This window comes from Strix aluco, chromosome 4, assembly GCF_031877795.1.
Source record: "Strix aluco isolate bStrAlu1 chromosome 4, bStrAlu1.hap1, whole genome shotgun sequence".
Classification (NCBI taxonomy): Eukaryota; Metazoa; Chordata; class Aves; order Strigiformes; family Strigidae; genus Strix; species Strix aluco.
Window position 1 is genome coordinate 20442997 of NC_133934.1, and position 18306 is coordinate 20461302.

Genomic DNA, 18306 nt, shown 5'->3' on the forward strand with positions numbered 1-18306 from the left:
GAACCTTACTTTTAGCTACAGATGAGCATCTGAAACTACTGACAAAAATACCTATAAATATTTATAAACATAAGCTAGTGAATACCTCTCAGACAGCAACAGATCTTTGCTCACTACTCACCAATGACCCAAGAAGAAGGAGGTGGGAAAAAAATAGTCACCCCTGGCATTATGCACTACACTTGAATTTGGCTCCTTTAACAATTTTGCAAATCTAGCCACACAGAGTGTTATTTTTCTTCACACCACTTTAAAAATGATGGATAGTAACACAGTCTTTAATATAGCTCTCAATTCTCTTGCACATAAATCTTATCTGACACTTAAAAAAAAAAATAAAAAAAGGACTTTCTACCTTTAGATACTGCCTGAAAAAGTAATTTGGCAAGGGGGAAGAGGGGGAAACTTCCAACATACCTTTGCAGTTTAAAAATATTTTTAAATACAAACAAGCATTTCTATACTGCAGTTTACAGTCTTTTATGTTTCTTTCAGCCACACCTTCAAACGAAGAACACTGAATTATAGGGCTGACAGAAAAAAAAAGGTTGATGAAACATTAAGCACACTTGATAGGTGTGACTGATAGGAAATTTAATTGCAGTTTTTCCTCCAATGCATTCATATGATTGCAATGGCTGAATTAATACAGAAAAACCTGCTGTGCTTACCAACTACCACTGTTCACTCCAAGGTAACCTCCCTTAGCACTAGCCTCCTTACAATAAAAAGCAAAAATTATTGTATTTTTCTCTTTAAGTTGAAAAACCATGTAGAGAAGACTTCTGAAATTGGAGGTCCTGGGCGTACTAAACAAAATATACTTAATATGAGTCGTATTTCCCCACAGAAAAACAAAAGCAAAAATCAGAGCCTTGCCAAGCAGTCACTTGACATAAAACAAGAGAAGAAAATCATCTCCTCCTATGAGTGAGTATCTGCTGCCCTGTGAACCGGGCAGGAATCCTGCCACAGAACCACACCAGTCAAAACTTGACAAGGCTCTGCAAAATAAGACAGACTTGCTCGTGCTCACATACCTCCAAGACACCCAGCAATCGAAATTTTTATAGAGCTGATTAATAGAACAAAAAAGCCATTTTAGCAGTAGACACATAAAATGAATACTTTTTCCCTCTTTTTCAACCAGTCTTCTGTGTGTTAGATTAACACAGTGTTATACAGGACCAAACACCGAGCCACACCTAGAGCATTTGCCAAAGGCTGACAAACAAAATAAAGTTAGCATCAACTACAGACTCATTTATGAGCCCAGTTTTTGCAAAGCAACTTGCTAACATACATCATAAGCAGCAACCAAGGGTGTCAGTATGAACTACTAGTATCATGAGAAGTTACTTGTCAGAAATTCCTTTACTGTGATGGTTCAGTAAGATTCTTCAGTCCCCCCATACTTCAAATAGGCATCAAGATTTTGTTGACAGCAGATGAAGATGTAGTCAAAGAGAAACAATTCATTTGTACTTATACAAAGACTAGCATACTACAATAAAAGAAGATTGTTTCATTGGCTTGTTTTATCAGAAGTATTTTAGCTGCTTTGCGATCTTAAGGACAACTTAAACTTTGAGATAATGCACAAAAAGAATCAAGATCCCTTAAACGTTTTGAGTGTTGTGACTAACAGACTATTCATTGAGAGTATTCAGGTGCAGGGGTGTGGATAAGTGTCTCTCTATTCAATTAAGGTAACAGCAACCAGAGGAGAGGTTGTTGTACACGTCGGGTCTGAAGAGCGCTTCAAATTTTAAAGGGGGACTATCACATTGTATTAGAACCAGCATTTCTTCTCTCCTAGCCTTATGTTTACTGCAGTACCTACGTGTTGAAGAAACAACAGTGTCACTTCACAAAGCATGACTCCTAGTGTGGCTAAGTCCTAGATTTTGCATACTGACACCTGCTTCTGTCAACGGAAGAGCAAGTTTCAGCATGCAGAACCAAAATCTCTCTACGAGCTATGCTCTCAGAGCAGGCACATTTTGAAATCCATGGGAATGTTACTCTCTGATACATTGCAAGGGCAAACGATCTCACTGTTTTCCATCTACCACCTCACACTATGGGAGTCAAACACATGCACCTACAAACTACAGGTCTAAGTTTAGTGCATGCATAATGTTTTTCATCTTCAAACCCTCTGAAGAGAGGAGGAAATCACATTAATCTTCACAGCACCCTTGGGAGATAAATACAAGATGATTGCTTACCCTGTAGTGTATTTTATCTGAAGATTTTATCTCACAGGACTCTGAATGCAGCTTTTGTGCCTTAGCACAAGACTAGCAAACCTTCCCGAATTCATTAATTAACAAGAAACAGTCACACTATAGTCACACTAGTCATTTTTTCTGATGATGTCAAAAACTGTCATAAAGTAATCCCTGAAGTTTGTTTCAAAAGTGAATTGTGACAGCTGAGTAGATTAAGCTAGGAGCTGGAGGTGGAAGGGATCCAAATGGGTCCAATTTGTGGTATGTCACAACATACTCCTGTCTGGAACCTCCGGTCCTTCTGATGTTCCGTTTGCCCCCATATGCCATGTTCATGAGCTTATTCATTAGCAGAAGTCAAGCTGTCTGACCAATATCTTGGTGAGTGGGTAGCATGCTGCTGTGATGTCAATGATTGCTGAAGCAGTCAGAGTCTTGGTTTGAATGAATCACCTCGGCACACCTCCAGATAACTATAACAGAGTTAAGGACCACAACCTTCAGGAAAGATGCACACAGGTTCTCTGATAAGACTTTTTCCTGGCAAAAAGAGTAGGTATCAAGCTGTGCTCTATACTAGGACTATGTCATCCTTATGTTGTGAGGCTCATTATTAAGAACCTCCTGTGGTTCTATGACCACGGGACCCTCTCTAAGGCTCAACAGCTGCTTGCAAGTCAGAGGATCCACTTGACTACATGAGGCAAAAGTATCTTTGCCAATAGGCTGGCCAACTTCATAAGGAAAGTTTTAAACTAGAAATTATGGGGGAGGGAACAAGGAGGCTTGGGATAGGGTAGGCAAGCCAATAGCCTGGGATGATGGGAAGGGAAGGGACATAGCAATTCACAAAGCAACTGAGCTGAAGTGTAATTCCTTTAATCATAGACATGTAAACAAGGAAGTGCTTGCAAAACAGCCTTGTGGGGAAAGCTCTCAAGCCTGTACTGCGGAACCAGCACACCTGGATGCCCCTCAGAGGCCTCTACTCTAACACATGCAGCACGGGGAAGAGTTCAAAGTCTGTATGCACTTACAGGGCTGCAATTTCATTGGGATCATGTAGAAATGATGGGATAGCTGACACAACTGGAGTGCTGTGATGGAGGGATACAGGCTCTTTAGGAAGGACAGCAGGAAGGTGAGGAGGAGTGTTGCCCTTTATGTGATAAGAGTAACTGGAATGAATGGGGCTCTGCCTTGGGACAGGTCAGGAGTCAGCCCAGAGCTTTTGGGTCAAGATTAGTGGGTAGGTCAACATGTATGCTGTTGTACTGGGTCTCTGCTATAGCATTCCTCATCAGGAAGTAGTAAAGTTTTTTTCACACAACTGGAAGAAGCTTCATGTTCACAGGCCTGGGTTCTCATGAGGGACTTTAGCCACCCCAATACCTGCAACTATCTGAACACCACCACTCCCACCCCCCCCTCTTTTTTTACTGTGAGAGTGGTCAAACACTGGAACAGGCTGCCCAGAGAGGCTGTGGAGTCTCCATCCTTGCTGATATTCAAAACCTGACTGGACACAGTCCTAGGCCACCTGCTCTAGGTGACCCTGCTTGAGCAGGGGGACTGGACTAGTTATTTCAAGAGTTGCCTTCCCACCTCAACCATTCTGTAATCTTGTGATGTTTAGCTCCATTTAATTTGATTCCTCATATATTTAAAATACAAATATAAGTCCTCACCAGTGAACATATGCATTGCGGCTTTATTTTTGACACACAGCCCCACTGCAAACCCATTATCTCCAACTGAGTGGTCTCACTGAGATCAAATTAAGCAAAGCGTATTTAGGACTGTGGCCCAGCACAGTCATTTTCCTAACCATGCATTTTACTTCACCTTCGTTTATTCAAAGGATCTTATTTGTATTAAAAGAACTTCCATTTCATATAGAAGGTCAAAGGATTCATTGATCTGTTATTTCAGTGACAAAGCTTCTCCCGAACTGAAGTTATACTGAAAATTTAAGCAATGTGGACAAAAATCATAGTCAATATAAATCAAGCTAAAAATCCCACCTATGTTTTTTTCTTTAAGTTTCCCAGCATGGTAACACTGTCCAACAGATATCCAGTACTTGTTTGCCAAGGTTATAAAAATGTTCTGTATCACAGCAAATGCATATAAATGTATACCACTGCAGAATGGTAGAATTTCTATTTATATAGGATGCACAACAGAGGCTCTGTGGACGAAACAACATTTTAACATGCCTTTCAAAATGGGGAGTATCTGTTGTTTACCTCCTGTGGTAAATGTTAACATCAAAATCAACTCTTCATTATTCCTATCCTTCTGAAACATTTCACCCCTCCATTACTTATCCAAAAATTACTCCTACAACAGACACCACAAGACATTATAAAACTACCTTAAACCACAGCATTTAATTGTGAATGTTTGGTAAGAGGCACCAGGAAAGCACTGACAGCTCACAGGCTGTGATAACAACACTAATGGCAAAACACCTACTGCAGGAAGAGATTTCAATAGCAGAGTTTCTCATTTCCTGCTTTTGTTGGTTGGCAGAAGGCGATACACATAGAGCAATCTTTGGATTATGTCAGAGATGTGTACCACTGCACACACAGCTTTGAGAGGGAAACACTGCAGAGCACTGCCTGTTAAGATACCTTTCAGTAACACCAATTTTACAAAAACACATTCTGAGTTGACTGCTTGCTGATAGAAATTGCCTGGTTATATGATATTTCCATACAAAACACGAAAATTCTGTCTTGCAAAACAGGGACAGAAGGCACAACATGGAAAACAAGTTATTTTAAGTCACAAAGTGTAATTGATAATAAAGGTGAAAAATGAAGAGATGAAGGAGAAGAAAACAGCAATTCCAACCCACCTATTACATTTAAGGTTCTAGATTGCAATTTCAACCATAATTTCTGAGCTGCAGTAAAGAAATGTGTTGTTCAGTTTATCACATTTTCATCTCATTTCTGACCACAAGAACAGCACGTGCTTCTAAGCCACACAAAATTCATTATAGGATTAGGGTCTCTGTTTTTATAAAGTGACTGAGGTCACAAACTTCTCCCAGCCAGCAACTAGGCTTCTGGGCAAAAAGGGGATAGAAAAAGTGCAAAACAGCACAGAGAACGTCACTCTTTCTTACATGAGACAATGCTAAGAAATGTATGTACAGTAACAATGGAATAATATTCATAACTTTATTTTATTATTCTTTGATGCATTTCTCAAAGCAAAACTGTACTCTTTTTCAGAAAGACTCTAACTACTCCAGATTATCCACCTTTTATGCTACAGACATACCTCTCAGGAAAATGAAATCTCAAGAAGTACACTAACAGCCTATTACTGTACAACCTAAAGTCTATATTGTCCTTGGGGAAGACCTATAAACGACCCCATCTGAGAACAAGATTTTCTTTCTTTCTCTGTCACCTAGCATGAATACCTAACTTCCTCAGAAAAAAAAGACCCCCAGCTAGATTATTAAACGGCTTTCCAGGCACTTACCATGGTAAGATTGGCCAAAACTTAATATAATTGCAGCTTCTGAATTTAGACTAAACTTTGCTAGTATTTTAGAAACAAGTATCAGATTTATTTGTTTTGAAAGATGGAAGACAAATTAGAACAACATCCATGGGATGGCAAATCTCCCTCCCTATTTATCTCTGCAATGACCCATATACTGCATTTTTTTTTCCTTTTAATTGTATAATCTTCAGTTCCAATTTTAGTAGTCAGAATGCATAAACCTGTATTTGGCCATAAACTTTTATATGAACTCTGTTGAAATAACAGAATTTCAAATAAATTATGCTAAATAATGAGGAAGTTAAATGGTTCTACACTGAGCCACTGACTTCTTGGCAGCTATTTGTTTCACTGCCTGAAGGAGTAATTATATTGCCTCTGAAAGTTTAGTTTGAAACAACCAAAACCGTAAGCCCCTAAAATTTTAAGAAAATAGCAAGAACTACATGGAAGCTTCCAGGGAAATGATGATTGGTAAAACTTCTGATCCATTAAGAGAATGCAATAACCATGTTTTAAACATGGTTAAAAGACTTGCAGGACTAGCAATTACAGGAAAAATTTTAGTTCTTTTGGGTTGTCCTCCTCCCCCTGCTCACACACTGTGCTTTGGGTGCCATTTTTCTCTAAAAATTAAGATAATTTTAAGATGTGACAACCAACACTCCACATGAGGGACACACTACATGGATCTCCGGCAACAACAAAAAAAAAAGTGAGCAGGCAAGAAGTTTTTCAGGGGAATCATAAAATGCAATTACCATTGTTCTTACCATTTATAACTCATAGAGCCAGAGTGACCTGGGAGAGTACCTAATGGAAAACAGTACTCACAACAATAAATTAACAATTATGGAATGCAGACAATGCATTTCCAGATTGCTTTTATGTATGAGAAGTCCTGTCACAAACCCATTTTAGGACTCAATACAAGAAGGATAAACAACAAAGAGAACAATCTCAAGTCTCCATACACTGACCAATTTCAGTCTCAGGTGAACATAAAAGCAATAGCCATATATTCTAATTAATGATAGTTCAGGTATTTCAGACTGAAACATGTTTAGACAAAAGCACAAGAGTCCACAGTTTAAAGACTGAGCTTTTCAACAGACAGAAATGCTTGCTTTTTACCAGATTTCTTAGCTAATATTTTCATAATTTTGCAAAGTACTTTTGTAGCTGATAAATAATGTCAACTGAAAAATAAATCCTACCTGTTTCCTTTTTTCAGGTGGAAGGGATGGATCCCCATCCTACAAATAAATGGACATATTTTATTGGTAACTTATTTCTGAAGCCAGCAACTATATTAACTTTGTGGATCAAGTTTTAAAATATGTATTTCAACTAAAATGTTATCAAAATTATTTCTAAAATACCGCATCTTGATTAACACCAGTAATATTAATTTCAACTCAAAAAATTGTCCAAGGCTGAAGATTTGTTTACATTTCTAGAACAGCAGGTCATTACAAATTTATGTTGCATTATTTTTCATAACGGTACATTAAGCTGCTGTGGAATAATAATACCGCAGTCAGTTTTTAAATGGAATTATGACTGAAACTAATTTCCTCAGAGCACGCACTGTCTTTCTGTGTCTTATATAACAGGCACTACCTCATCAATGCGGAACAAATGAGTAATAATATGATCAGGGCTGTACAACTGCAGGACTACTGTAAACAAGTACCTAAACATTTTTACAGCAGTCATTATGGACTTCTTTCCATTTTTTTTGAGGTTCACCTTTGTCCCCCCATTATACAGTACTCATAAAGAATAACCTACAATCAGCTCCCGATACTTCTTTTTCAGAGACTGGTGTCGTTCCCGCAACTGATTGGCCATAAGCTTGTACTGGTCTCTTTCTTGTTGACACGTATCCAGCTCTTTGGAAAGGATAAGCAATGCCTCCTTTTTACTTTCAAGCTTCCTTTTGCACACCAGATACTGCAGAAGAGAAAAAAACCATCATTGTAACAAGCCATTTTTACCCCAGCCAGTACTGGATTCAAGAGGCTCAAGTTTTTCTCTGAAAAGATGGAGGAAGACTCTCTGCATGAGATCAAAGTCTGACACAAGTCATCTTAGTTTATTAATAACAATCATGGGAAACAAATCTGTTGTATCAGAAGCCTGAAATTCATTTAAGGCCACATTCTCAACTGACCACCGTGAGTTAGAAAAATTCAGCAATTCAAGTTTCTCCTCTTTTTCCTCATATGCAATAGTATGGGGACCCTCACAATTTGACATGCAGCCCTGGGAAGACTGCTAGAAGGAAGAAGTCTTTGTGAACTCCCTTTTCTACTTGTGTCCACAATACCCAGCTCTGAGTTAGCAACCAACATTTCCCACCTCATTCCCCCTTCTCTTCTCTTCCTCTCCCCAGCTACCAGCAATGTTCTCTAGGCTCAGCCTCCCACCTGGACAGTGAAACAGGACCGTGTTCAGCAGAAACAGTAGCACGAGTGCCAACCAAAACTTACTTTGAGTCTGAAACAATTGCAGTGTGATACTTTATTAGCATAGATAAAAGAAACTAATTCAGCTGGGATGCTATGTGCATGTGCTTGTTGAGTCAAAAGAATGAGAAATAATGCAGGAATATTGCAAACACCTGAATGGGGAGGGAAGGCAGAGAGGTGAGCCTTCCCCTCAGCCACTGCCTCTTTTGTGTAGGGCTCATGCACAAAGCAAAGCAGAACTTCCAAATCTTAGCTGTTCTGAGTCTGATCTGCTTCACTGCCTTTCCCCACTGAGAGGAAGAAGTAACATGTATGCCACCCTTTCCTGCTGTGGCTGAATGTTACCTATCAGAAGTTTCAGGCAACTTTTTTCACTTAACGTGATGTTCAATCAGCAGATTCTTCTTACCCGTCACTTGACACTGCTTGTGCTAAAGCCTATATTTCTATTTCTGGTGTTACTCACATAAGACGTGGCACTAAATACTTTCTGAATGTGCTCTGCAAGAGACCAAATATCACAGCAGTCATGAAAACAATTTATAGTTTCATTATATACTCTGACAAGAACACTTTGTCATTATGGGCTCTTGCACAAAGCAAGAGCATCAGCACTTCCATACTGTTCAAGTCAGTGCTGTTCTTTGGGACAAAAATCATTACTAGTGTGTACTACTTGCTTGGAATCGACTTTGTTAACCTCAATTTTGAGTCAATGAGAAAGGGAAAAGTGAGTTTGGTATATTAGTACAGCCAATGTTTCCCAAAAATGGTAAAGGCTTAGTTGCAAAAAAGGAGGAAGGGAATGAGAAAAGTAATTCCAAGAAGGATTTGAACTCTCAAAAAGGACACTTCCACCTTGGATTAATTTCATTTCTGGCAATACTGAAGTTGAAATCCTGCCATAAATTTTCCGGATTATGATGCCTTGGCATCAACGAAGGCAAATGTACCTATGTACTTATGTCCTTACTGATACCTTACACAAATGTCAAGTCCCCTGATAAAGCACTGAAAGGTATCAGAAGCTAAACTTTAATATTGTCAGCAAGTGATTATAGCGACATGGTAAACTGCTTCAAACTTGATAAAATAATTCCTTCCCTTACAGTGAAATATTTGCCTCTGACAATCTCTCATCTTTTTTTTTCAGTTTCATTTCATGTCTTAGTCAATTCTAAAATATGCTTTCACTAAATTGTTTTTAAATGCTAAATATTAAATAAATCTGATACAGTAATTGCAAATAAAACCAAGTAAATGCAAACCTCACAATCACTTTAAAAACACCCAACAGCCCAGGCCCCTGAACCTACAGGTAGTAGCCCGTCCTGTTCCTTTCACCACCAGGAAGAATGAAGCTGGCCCATCCAGCCAACACCTAAGGGGGTGGATCAGAACAGCCTCTACAATGTACACAGTGGGAGGGGAGCAAAGCTAGACATCTTGCTTTCGGGCACCCAACACCACCAGCAGGTGCCTCCGAGCCTTGCCACAACCACTGCTATACAAAACAGTGCACGAAAGAGTTGGAAGCTAACTGGAGCATGTGGATAAGACTATAAAAAATAATACTTATCAGGCAGCAAATGCAAACGTGGTGCTAAACAAATCTTGCTTCTGCCATGAGTCACAGCCCTCCACAAAGGACACAAAGAGTAAAAGGCAGCTTCACCTTTCACAGCAGCACTGGCAGGGGCAAGGGAATTCTCCATATCGCCTAGGTTGAGGATAATGAACTATAAACAGATTGTGGGGACAGTTGTGTTCAGGGTCTAAATGAGAAGGAATAATGGTCTCCTCCTTGTTTAAAGTATATTTTATTTTAATGAATTATACACTGATGATGTGCCATAGGGAAGGAAGGGCCATGGCATCTCTCATCAATGTACAGTTTGGATTTTACTATAAAAATGACCACCTAGACTTTTTGAAGCCATTTTTGCATTTTGCATGTATCGACTTTCCCAAATAAATGAGGTAAAAATAGTAATAATGTATATTAATTTGTTTCCATGGGCTAACAGTACAAGAAACAATAAAGCCACAGCATTTCTGTGGAAGCTGATTATTTGACAGAGCTATTTTTCCAATTTCCATTATCATTTTGAAGGAAAAACAAATTATACAAACCTTAAAGACGTTATTCAATATATATGCTTCTGAATGTTGGAAAAAAAGTACTTATAATGGCCATAAACTGACCTAACAACTGTACACCAGAAACGGATTCTACTCAGGGAAACACCTGAGTCCCACCAACAATTTCCCATATATGGACAAATAAGTGCAGCAAAACTGGTATGCTGTCAAAAAGAATACAGGACTTTAACAGTCTTTTTGGAGCAATGCAAACAATGAGGAAAATTTTCCCATACACTCTGAGAAAGAACAATCAATAGATGCTTCTGGCATTCATACAGAGATTTCTTCCTCTGCAATTGAAGGAAAGCCTACATCTCGCATACTATCAACGAGACAAACAAGTGAATTCTGTTATGCACTATAGTTACTACAAAATATTCTTATTGTCTTTTGTTTCTTTTTAACTGATGTTCCAAAATAATCTTTACGTTTAAAAACCAAAGTTAACCAAGAACCAGCTGCTATACTTTCAGTCTAAAAGCTACAACGTACAACTTTTCATATCTGTCTAGTAACTTTTATCTACCAATTCACTGTTATCTGCAATAAAGCAAATTATAATTGCTACAAGGAAGATCATAATAATTAAAGGAATATATACGACATCCTACATTACTGCCTGAACTGCTTTACAGCCAGATAACTACTTTAGTGAAATAGAGTAAAAAGAGACTGACATTACAGGAGAGTGTAACTGCTCCAAGGTGACCCTCTACATTGAACACTTACTATTTGTCCATTGCTATTTTTAGTGACAAATCTGGATAGATCTCATTAACGACACTGTAGACATGGTCTAATAATCTGATGAGCTGGGACACTGTCAAGGTTTTAGACTTTCTTTTTTTAAACCAACAAACACTGAATTCCTATCACAAAACAATTTCTTGTACATTTGAGCAAATTACTGGCCTATACTTGGGTATTTAACGGCAGTCAGTGCCAAGATGGAAAATATCTAATTTTCTGAAGGTAAAAGCAGAGATACTATCTCCAGACTGTGCTTTGGAATCACTATGGATCATATTCTGTGTTCTGTCAACACTTTAGGACCTAGTGTCCTCCCAAATGCCAATAGGCCACCACACCGTATGTGGGCCTGGAAACTATCGTCCACCATGCTCTCAGAGAAACCATCAACTCTGCTTATCATCTTTTAGACAACAGATACACAACTGCTATTGAACTGCCTGAGGTTTTATCCAATTTTTCCTCACTGTACTCTTGGAGGCAATTTTGTTGTGAAAATGACAAAGTGAAAAGTTCCAAAATGCATTGCAACATCACTATTCAGGGTGTTTGTTGAGTGTTTCAGTAATGTTGCTCCCCTTGACTTCAGATTAAACTGTTCAATTTATCTGAAAGAGTCAAGCATTCAAACCCAGAGAAATACACAATTACTGGCCATTTGCCTGCTATCTCATGTCCTCATCTCTGATAAAACCTGAGACAATGCAGCGTCCTTGGTTTTATCCCACAAAATCAATTCTGCCCTTCCTGCTGCCCAGCGCTTGCTTCACTAGCTACCTCCCAACTGCTGAAACACAAAGCAGGCTCGTATCATTCACTGATGATATAAGGGATATAAGCAGCTTTCCAGAACACCATGTCTTGTCTTGATGATAGTATTGCACCACATGATCTTCACTGGTCATTTAAGAACTACCATCATTTGGTCTGATAGTCAAAATAACACTATTTTGCAATGTGGCCCAGCCTTTAAAAGTTCTGTATGTTGTGCATCAGATTACATCATTAATTTCCCTGTGTTTGTTCCTCAACATCCCTGTGGATATCTTAGTCTGGACTGGAATACAGAAACAGAAGAAGCAAACACTTTTTTGTTGCCTGAAAGCCCAACATGCAGGTCTCCATAGCACCTCTCCCATAGCTCCCTGAGAACTTTGGAGAGCAGTAAGTCACAGTGCCAGTTCTTTCAGCATTTCCACTTTCTTGTCCAAATGACAAAGCCATTACAATGCCAGACACCTAGGGAGGGACCTCAGAGCATCCACTCCAATTTGTTCTTCCCTGCAGCCACTGGCATTTCCCGGCGTTTAGAAAAGCTCTGAAATCAGTGGCTCCAAAGCCTGTTGGGTGCCCTCACATAAGTCTGGTGAATTACATTTCATGCTCTGTTTGAAAAGGCAACGTGACAGAAAGTTAGAGAGATATTATAAACATGAAAATGTCACTAATTTTCCTTCCTCTTCTCTCTTGTCCACATAAAAAAAAAAAAGTGCAACCAATGGAAAAGGTATGCTCTGTCACTTACAAGCAGGTTAGGTTTCTCACTCTTATCAGAATTCATGTCTGGAACATTTAGCTACTTCAACTAGAACTACTGCTCAATAGTTACACGTTAGATAAATACTTCCCCAAAACTCTTTCAAGTTTTAAGTTGGCAATTACTATGCAAGGGAGCTCAAGAGCACAAGCATATTGCTTCCCTCTGTGGTGCCAAAGACCATACACAGCTAATAACCAAAAAATAACCTCTTGAGAATCACAAATTAAATGGAGACTAAATTTCTTCAAACTAACATTAGGAGACACAGTCACACATGAGTAGCTGTAAATAGCATACAGTAAATGCTCTAATATGTGGGAGGTGACAAGGAAAAAAGAAGCATTTTGACATTGGATTTAATTCCAGAAGTTGGCAAATCCAATAGAGAAGCTAGCAGAAAGGATGGAGGACAACCACTATAGTTTTATGGGTTCCCTAGGAAACCTTTCTTGCTTTCAGTGGGAAACACCACCAGAAGTACACATTTTCCAAGCAGTATTAAATTAGGACTAGTGCCAACTCTCAATGAAGTGAATGGAAGCACACTCACCGACTTCAGCAGAAAGGAGTCAGAACTTGTAGAAGTCAGCTCTCTAAAGCAAGGACAGAGATGGCCTTGCAGATGATGTAAAAGTGTTTTTCCCTACCACACATGATCTCCCAGTACTATTCAACTCATCCTACCACCCCAAGATCATGCTACCACCTACTCCTTTCTCTATCACTGATTCTGTCACCATCCTTAAATCAAATTATTCTATGACAGATTACATGGAATTCAGACAAGAACTGAAATCACACCCTTCCCCACAACACAATATACAGAGTTGAAAGCTTCTGTAACCTGTCAAAAAGAAGCCCCCAACTACCCTCAAAGTTCATATATCATGTTTTACATTCATATTCATGGGATTTAGTTATGTCTCATCTTCCTTATAGAAACAGGAAAACTGAGCCTCTAAGGAGCTGACTCACGTGAGTTTGTGTAAATCAGCAGCTTAGCATATCCATAAACGTGGCTGTCAGGCTAAGAAAAGAAGTAAGTATGGACATTTAAAAGCAAACAAACAAAACTCTGCAACCAAGATTTTGGTGACCAAAATTATTTTGAAGAATTCTGTTCTCTTCAGTGAAGAGTACAATGTAATTATCTCTCCATGGCTGCTTTCTAGCAGGGCACTCAGCAAAGCAACTAGTAACTGTCACACTTTCCTGTTTTCATCCTCTTCCAGATAGGAGAGGTATTTTGTTTCCACCAAGGATTTTTTTTTAAATAAGAGACATTCAAAGGCACGTTTAAAGGAATGGACATTACTCTTGGGATAGTATTTTGAGATTTATGAAGATTACTTATTTCTGGAGGACTTAGACTACCATCTCAGTCCAGCTAGCAAGAAAGTTCTTGCTACAGCTCAGTTTCATTTGTGTCAAACAACAGTTATTGACCAGGTCTTCATCCTACAGCTTTACACTGGCTTTTCAATATCCTAAACATGGGTCATTCAGTGAGGTAAATGTCAAGACAAAACCCCATACTCCAAGCAAAAATTACGTGGTAACCCAACAGAGTACTTTTTATATATATTCACTCACCATCAATACTTGAACTCATCTAAAGAATGAGCAAAATTTATGTGGATTCTCACTCCTAAAGCTTGTTCTTTTGCATTCAGTTTGCAAGATTATCGATGGAAATAATGACTCTTTCTGCTCCTTCAGTATCTGCTAAGTTGGCTTTGCCCCAGTATTCCTTCATACGTCATCCTATTCAGAGTTAGTTTAAAGAATGTTTAGGGTACATGTGGTGCAAAGATTGTTCAGAGTACCAAGTGCACACTAGGCCTGAAATACACGTGGCTGTAGAGTAAGTGGAAAAATACATAAACATGGAGGCAAAAGAACAAGCAACAGGTTGCTGATGAACATAATGCAAGCAGAGGGTATATACATGAACGGGTACAGAGCAAAAGGCACTGAAATGGAACAAAAGTCAAAAGGAAAAAAAAGAGTAAACACAAAAAAACCCTGGAACACACCAAAAAAACCAAGCATTCTTTTTATCTGATGAAGAATGAAAAGCCAAGCTACAAAAATATACAGCTCTGTGTGTGTACAAGTGTTTGTGTATGTATATATAAGGACCAAAAATACATCTGACCACTTTTCTTAACACCTGCAATACCAGACTTTAGAAAATATTACAGCTGTTTTGACAAATATTTGAATTACTCCTAGCTTTCAAATTTGGAGGACTGAGCTTGTGGAAATGAAAAAGAACATGACCATGGATCTGAACCCACCAGCTTCTGGACTTTTATACCAAGATTTTGAACCCCATTCTGTTTTAACTGTCCAGCATCAGCAATGTGAGAGTGTTCATTTAGAGCTACCATGTCTTCTCCTGCCTATGTTATCTTATATTTTGAAAGCACTTCAAAATGTTTACAAAATGTGTAGGGAACAAAACTTAAATTACCTAGTAGACACTGAAGCTAAGGGGCCTGGAGAAGCTCTGTACCACTGAGGGATACAGTAAACTGCAAAAACTTACTACAAGTTACTTCAGAAGTCAGAGCCACCTTCTCATATTAGCATGTTGGAGTTAATGGGTAAATCACACAAAGTTAATCACAACAGCCAAAGGAAGAGGAAGGCAAAAGAATGAAGCCTATACCCTGACAGCATATGCTACAGACTTCACGCAGAAAAACAGTCTGTAAGCCTGCTGTGGGAACAGAGAGAAAGGAAGGAAAAATGGAATATAAATCACTAGGCCTCTAATTGTTCCTGAAAAAAAAGAAATTACATGTATGCTTAAGTATTTGCAAGAATGTAGCTTAGCACAGTCAAGAAGCCCCTAAACCAGAAATAAGCGTTCAATTTCAGGACTGAGTTTCTACATTAAATTGTATCAAAAGTAAAAAAGTTCCAAAGTAATTCTAAATTATTTTTAAAGCCAAGAATAAGGACATTTCCTTTGAATACACCTTGTGAGTTGTCTCCTACTTTTCCCCGCCATGTGACACCACCCCCACCCCCAAATAAAATGCCATTTGTGACATGAGATGTCAGATGCAACACTGCACTATCAGGATACCACTAAAAGTACACTTTTCACTTTCTTCTGGATTATTTTATATGTTTGCAAGCACTGTGTACCTAGGTAGACCCCAATTCTGGATGTACCGTACTAGCACAGATCTGGGCCCACACAAACTCCCACTGAAATCACCAGGAGAAGTGACAGGTTCCGGACCCTGAACTCATGCATCTTTTTGACAGGTCTGGGCCTTAAGCCATGCTCACATAATATAACAGAGGCAAAGCCCTCCTGAAATCAGAGGAATTCACCTGTGTGCATTGTATTCTATGACAGTAGACTCAGTCAGGCTGATCTAGGCCCACGCCATTTGCACAGAAGCTTTGTTTGCTAGCTGTAAACATAAAAATACTATTTTTATACTTATGCAAAATTAATGCAATGCAAAATGCAATGCAAAAATCAGCATGCCAACCTACTTCAAACTCCATGGTTCTGTCTATTAAACAGACTTGACTTGGATGATATTAAATTATATTGACCTCAACTTGTTTTGAGTCTGGTAACTTGTCCTACACAAAAGTGCAGCTGTAAACATTGTGGATCATTTAATGTGGACGTAGCAGATAATATTTTTCTACTCGTGTATTCTGAAAATCCTCTACCTGTTGAAGCTCATTGCCACTGTGCTATTACAGATTTTTCTCCCATTTTATAGTTGACACCACAGGTCTCAAAACCCTTTCATTTGTGTTTCAAGTGAAGTAAGAAAACAAAACGTACGCCAGAGGAGCCAACTCGGAGGAGCAGACCCGTCACCCACGCTGGCTGTCAGGGACCTCCCGCCCAGCTGCAGCAGTGCGAGGCCCGAGGCCTCGGCCCCACGGGCCACCGCCACGGCTGAATGCCTGGTGATTTCACGCCAACAGCAGGCTCGGCGCCTAAAGGCCCCTTTTCGGGCAGCCCCAAGCGAGAAGTTCGCAGACACTCGTCCCGGTATTCAGCAGCCGTGCAGGGGGTCGGGGCCGCGGCCGGCGGCGTGAGGGCGGTTCGGGGCAGGGCTGTGCCGCAGGGCAGACGTGGCCGTACAGCTCAGCCTCGCCAGGCTACAGCTCAGTGCTCCCCCCGCCCCCGCCGGCTCCACCTGCTGCCGCCCCAGCCGCGGGGGTCGGGGCCCCTCTCGGCCCCGCGCCGGGCCGGGGTCGCCTCCCGCCGCCTCTACCCCTCGCTCCAGCAGTTTCCCCAAGAGGCGGGGCGGCAGCCGGGCGCCGCGGCGGGGCCGGTCCGCCCGCCCGCCCGTCTCCCCCGGCGGCCCCGGAGGGGCCGGTGCCCGGCTCCAGGCCGCGCCGCGGGAGGCTGGGCGCCCCGGCCCGCGGCTGCCCCCGCCCCGCCGCCTCACCTCGCTCACCAGCCCCTGCCAGTCGCTCTCGCTGCGGTGGGAGCTCATGGCTCCAGCGGGCCGCGGCGGCATGCGGCGGTAAGCTGCTCCGCCCGCCCCGGTCTTCCGCCGAGGAGCCTGCGGGGGGAGGCGGGGCCTGCGGCCGCCTCTTGCCGGCCGGCCGGGGCCGCCCCGCGGCGTCCCGGGCACGGGCCTGCCTGAGCCGGGCCTGCGGCGGCGCCTTGCCGACCGCGGCCTAGCGCGGCCCTGCCCGCGGAGCGGTGCCGGACCCAGGCCGCCTCCACACCGCGAAGCACCCGACGGAGTTGTGCAGGGCCGTGGTGGCCGGGCGGGAGGAGGAGAGGGTCACACCACACCGCGGTGCCCGGCCTGCTGAGGAGAGGGGCGCACCGCAGACACCCGCCGAGAGCTGCGCAGAAGTATCCTGAGATGCGCTGCCCAGAGAAGGGTCCCCCTCGCCTTACCGCCTAAATAACAGCAGGGGTCTGCTGCCATCCCAGGCACTGAACAGCCAGACATACCTGTAGAGCGGTCGTTGAAGGGATGGGCATCAGGACATACGGTGCTGTCGTAGAGACTTTAACAGAGAATCCCAGAACGGTTTGGGTTGGAAGGGATCTCAGAGACCATCTAGTTCCAACCCCCCTGCCATGGGCAGAGACACCTTCCACTAGACCAGGTTGCTCAAAGCCCCGTCCAACCTGGCCTTGAACACTGCCAGGGAGGGGGCAGCCACAACTTCTCTGGGCAACCTGTTTCAGTGTCTCACCATCCTCACAATAAAGAATTTCTTCCTTAGGTCTCATCTAAATCTACCCTCTTGTCAGTTTAAAGCCGTTACCCCTCATTCTATCACTACACTCCCTGATCAAGGGTCCCTCCCCATCTTTCCTGTAGCCCCCTTTAAGTACTGGAAGGCCGCTATAAGGTCTCCCCAGAGCCTTCTCCAGGCTGAACAACCCCAACTCTCTCAGCCTGTCCTCATAAGGGAGGTGCTCCAGCTCCCTGATCATCTTGGTGGCCTCCTCTGGACCCGCTCAAGCAGGTGTATGTCCTTACACTGGGGGCCCCAGAGCTGAACACAGTACTGCAGGTGGGGTCTCACGAGAGTGAAGCAGAGGGGGAGAATCACTTCTGTTGATGTAGGCCAGAATACAGTTGGCTTTCTGGGCTCTGAGTGCACATTGCTGGCTCAT

General features: G+C 41.6%; 1 protein-coding gene across 4 annotated transcripts in view; it reads right to left on the minus strand.

The window, feature by feature from the left end:
• Nucleotides 1–17217, minus strand: part of CCDC149 (coiled-coil domain containing 149) — a 53276-nt gene extending 36059 nt beyond the window's left edge. For all 4 annotated transcript variants that reach the window (XM_074822268.1, XM_074822267.1, XM_074822265.1 and 1 more), the window contains exons 1-3: nt 17111–17217; nt 7557–7718; nt 6980–7018 (exon numbers count right to left, since the gene is read on the minus strand). In XM_074822268.1, coding sequence (XP_074678369.1) covers nt 6980–7018; nt 7557–7718; nt 17111–17182 — 273 coding nt within the window. In that variant the 5' untranslated portion in view covers nt 17183–17217. The remainder of the gene's footprint in view (nt 1–6979; nt 7019–7556; nt 7719–17110) is intronic.
• Nucleotides 17218–18306: the final 1089 nt, after the last annotated feature.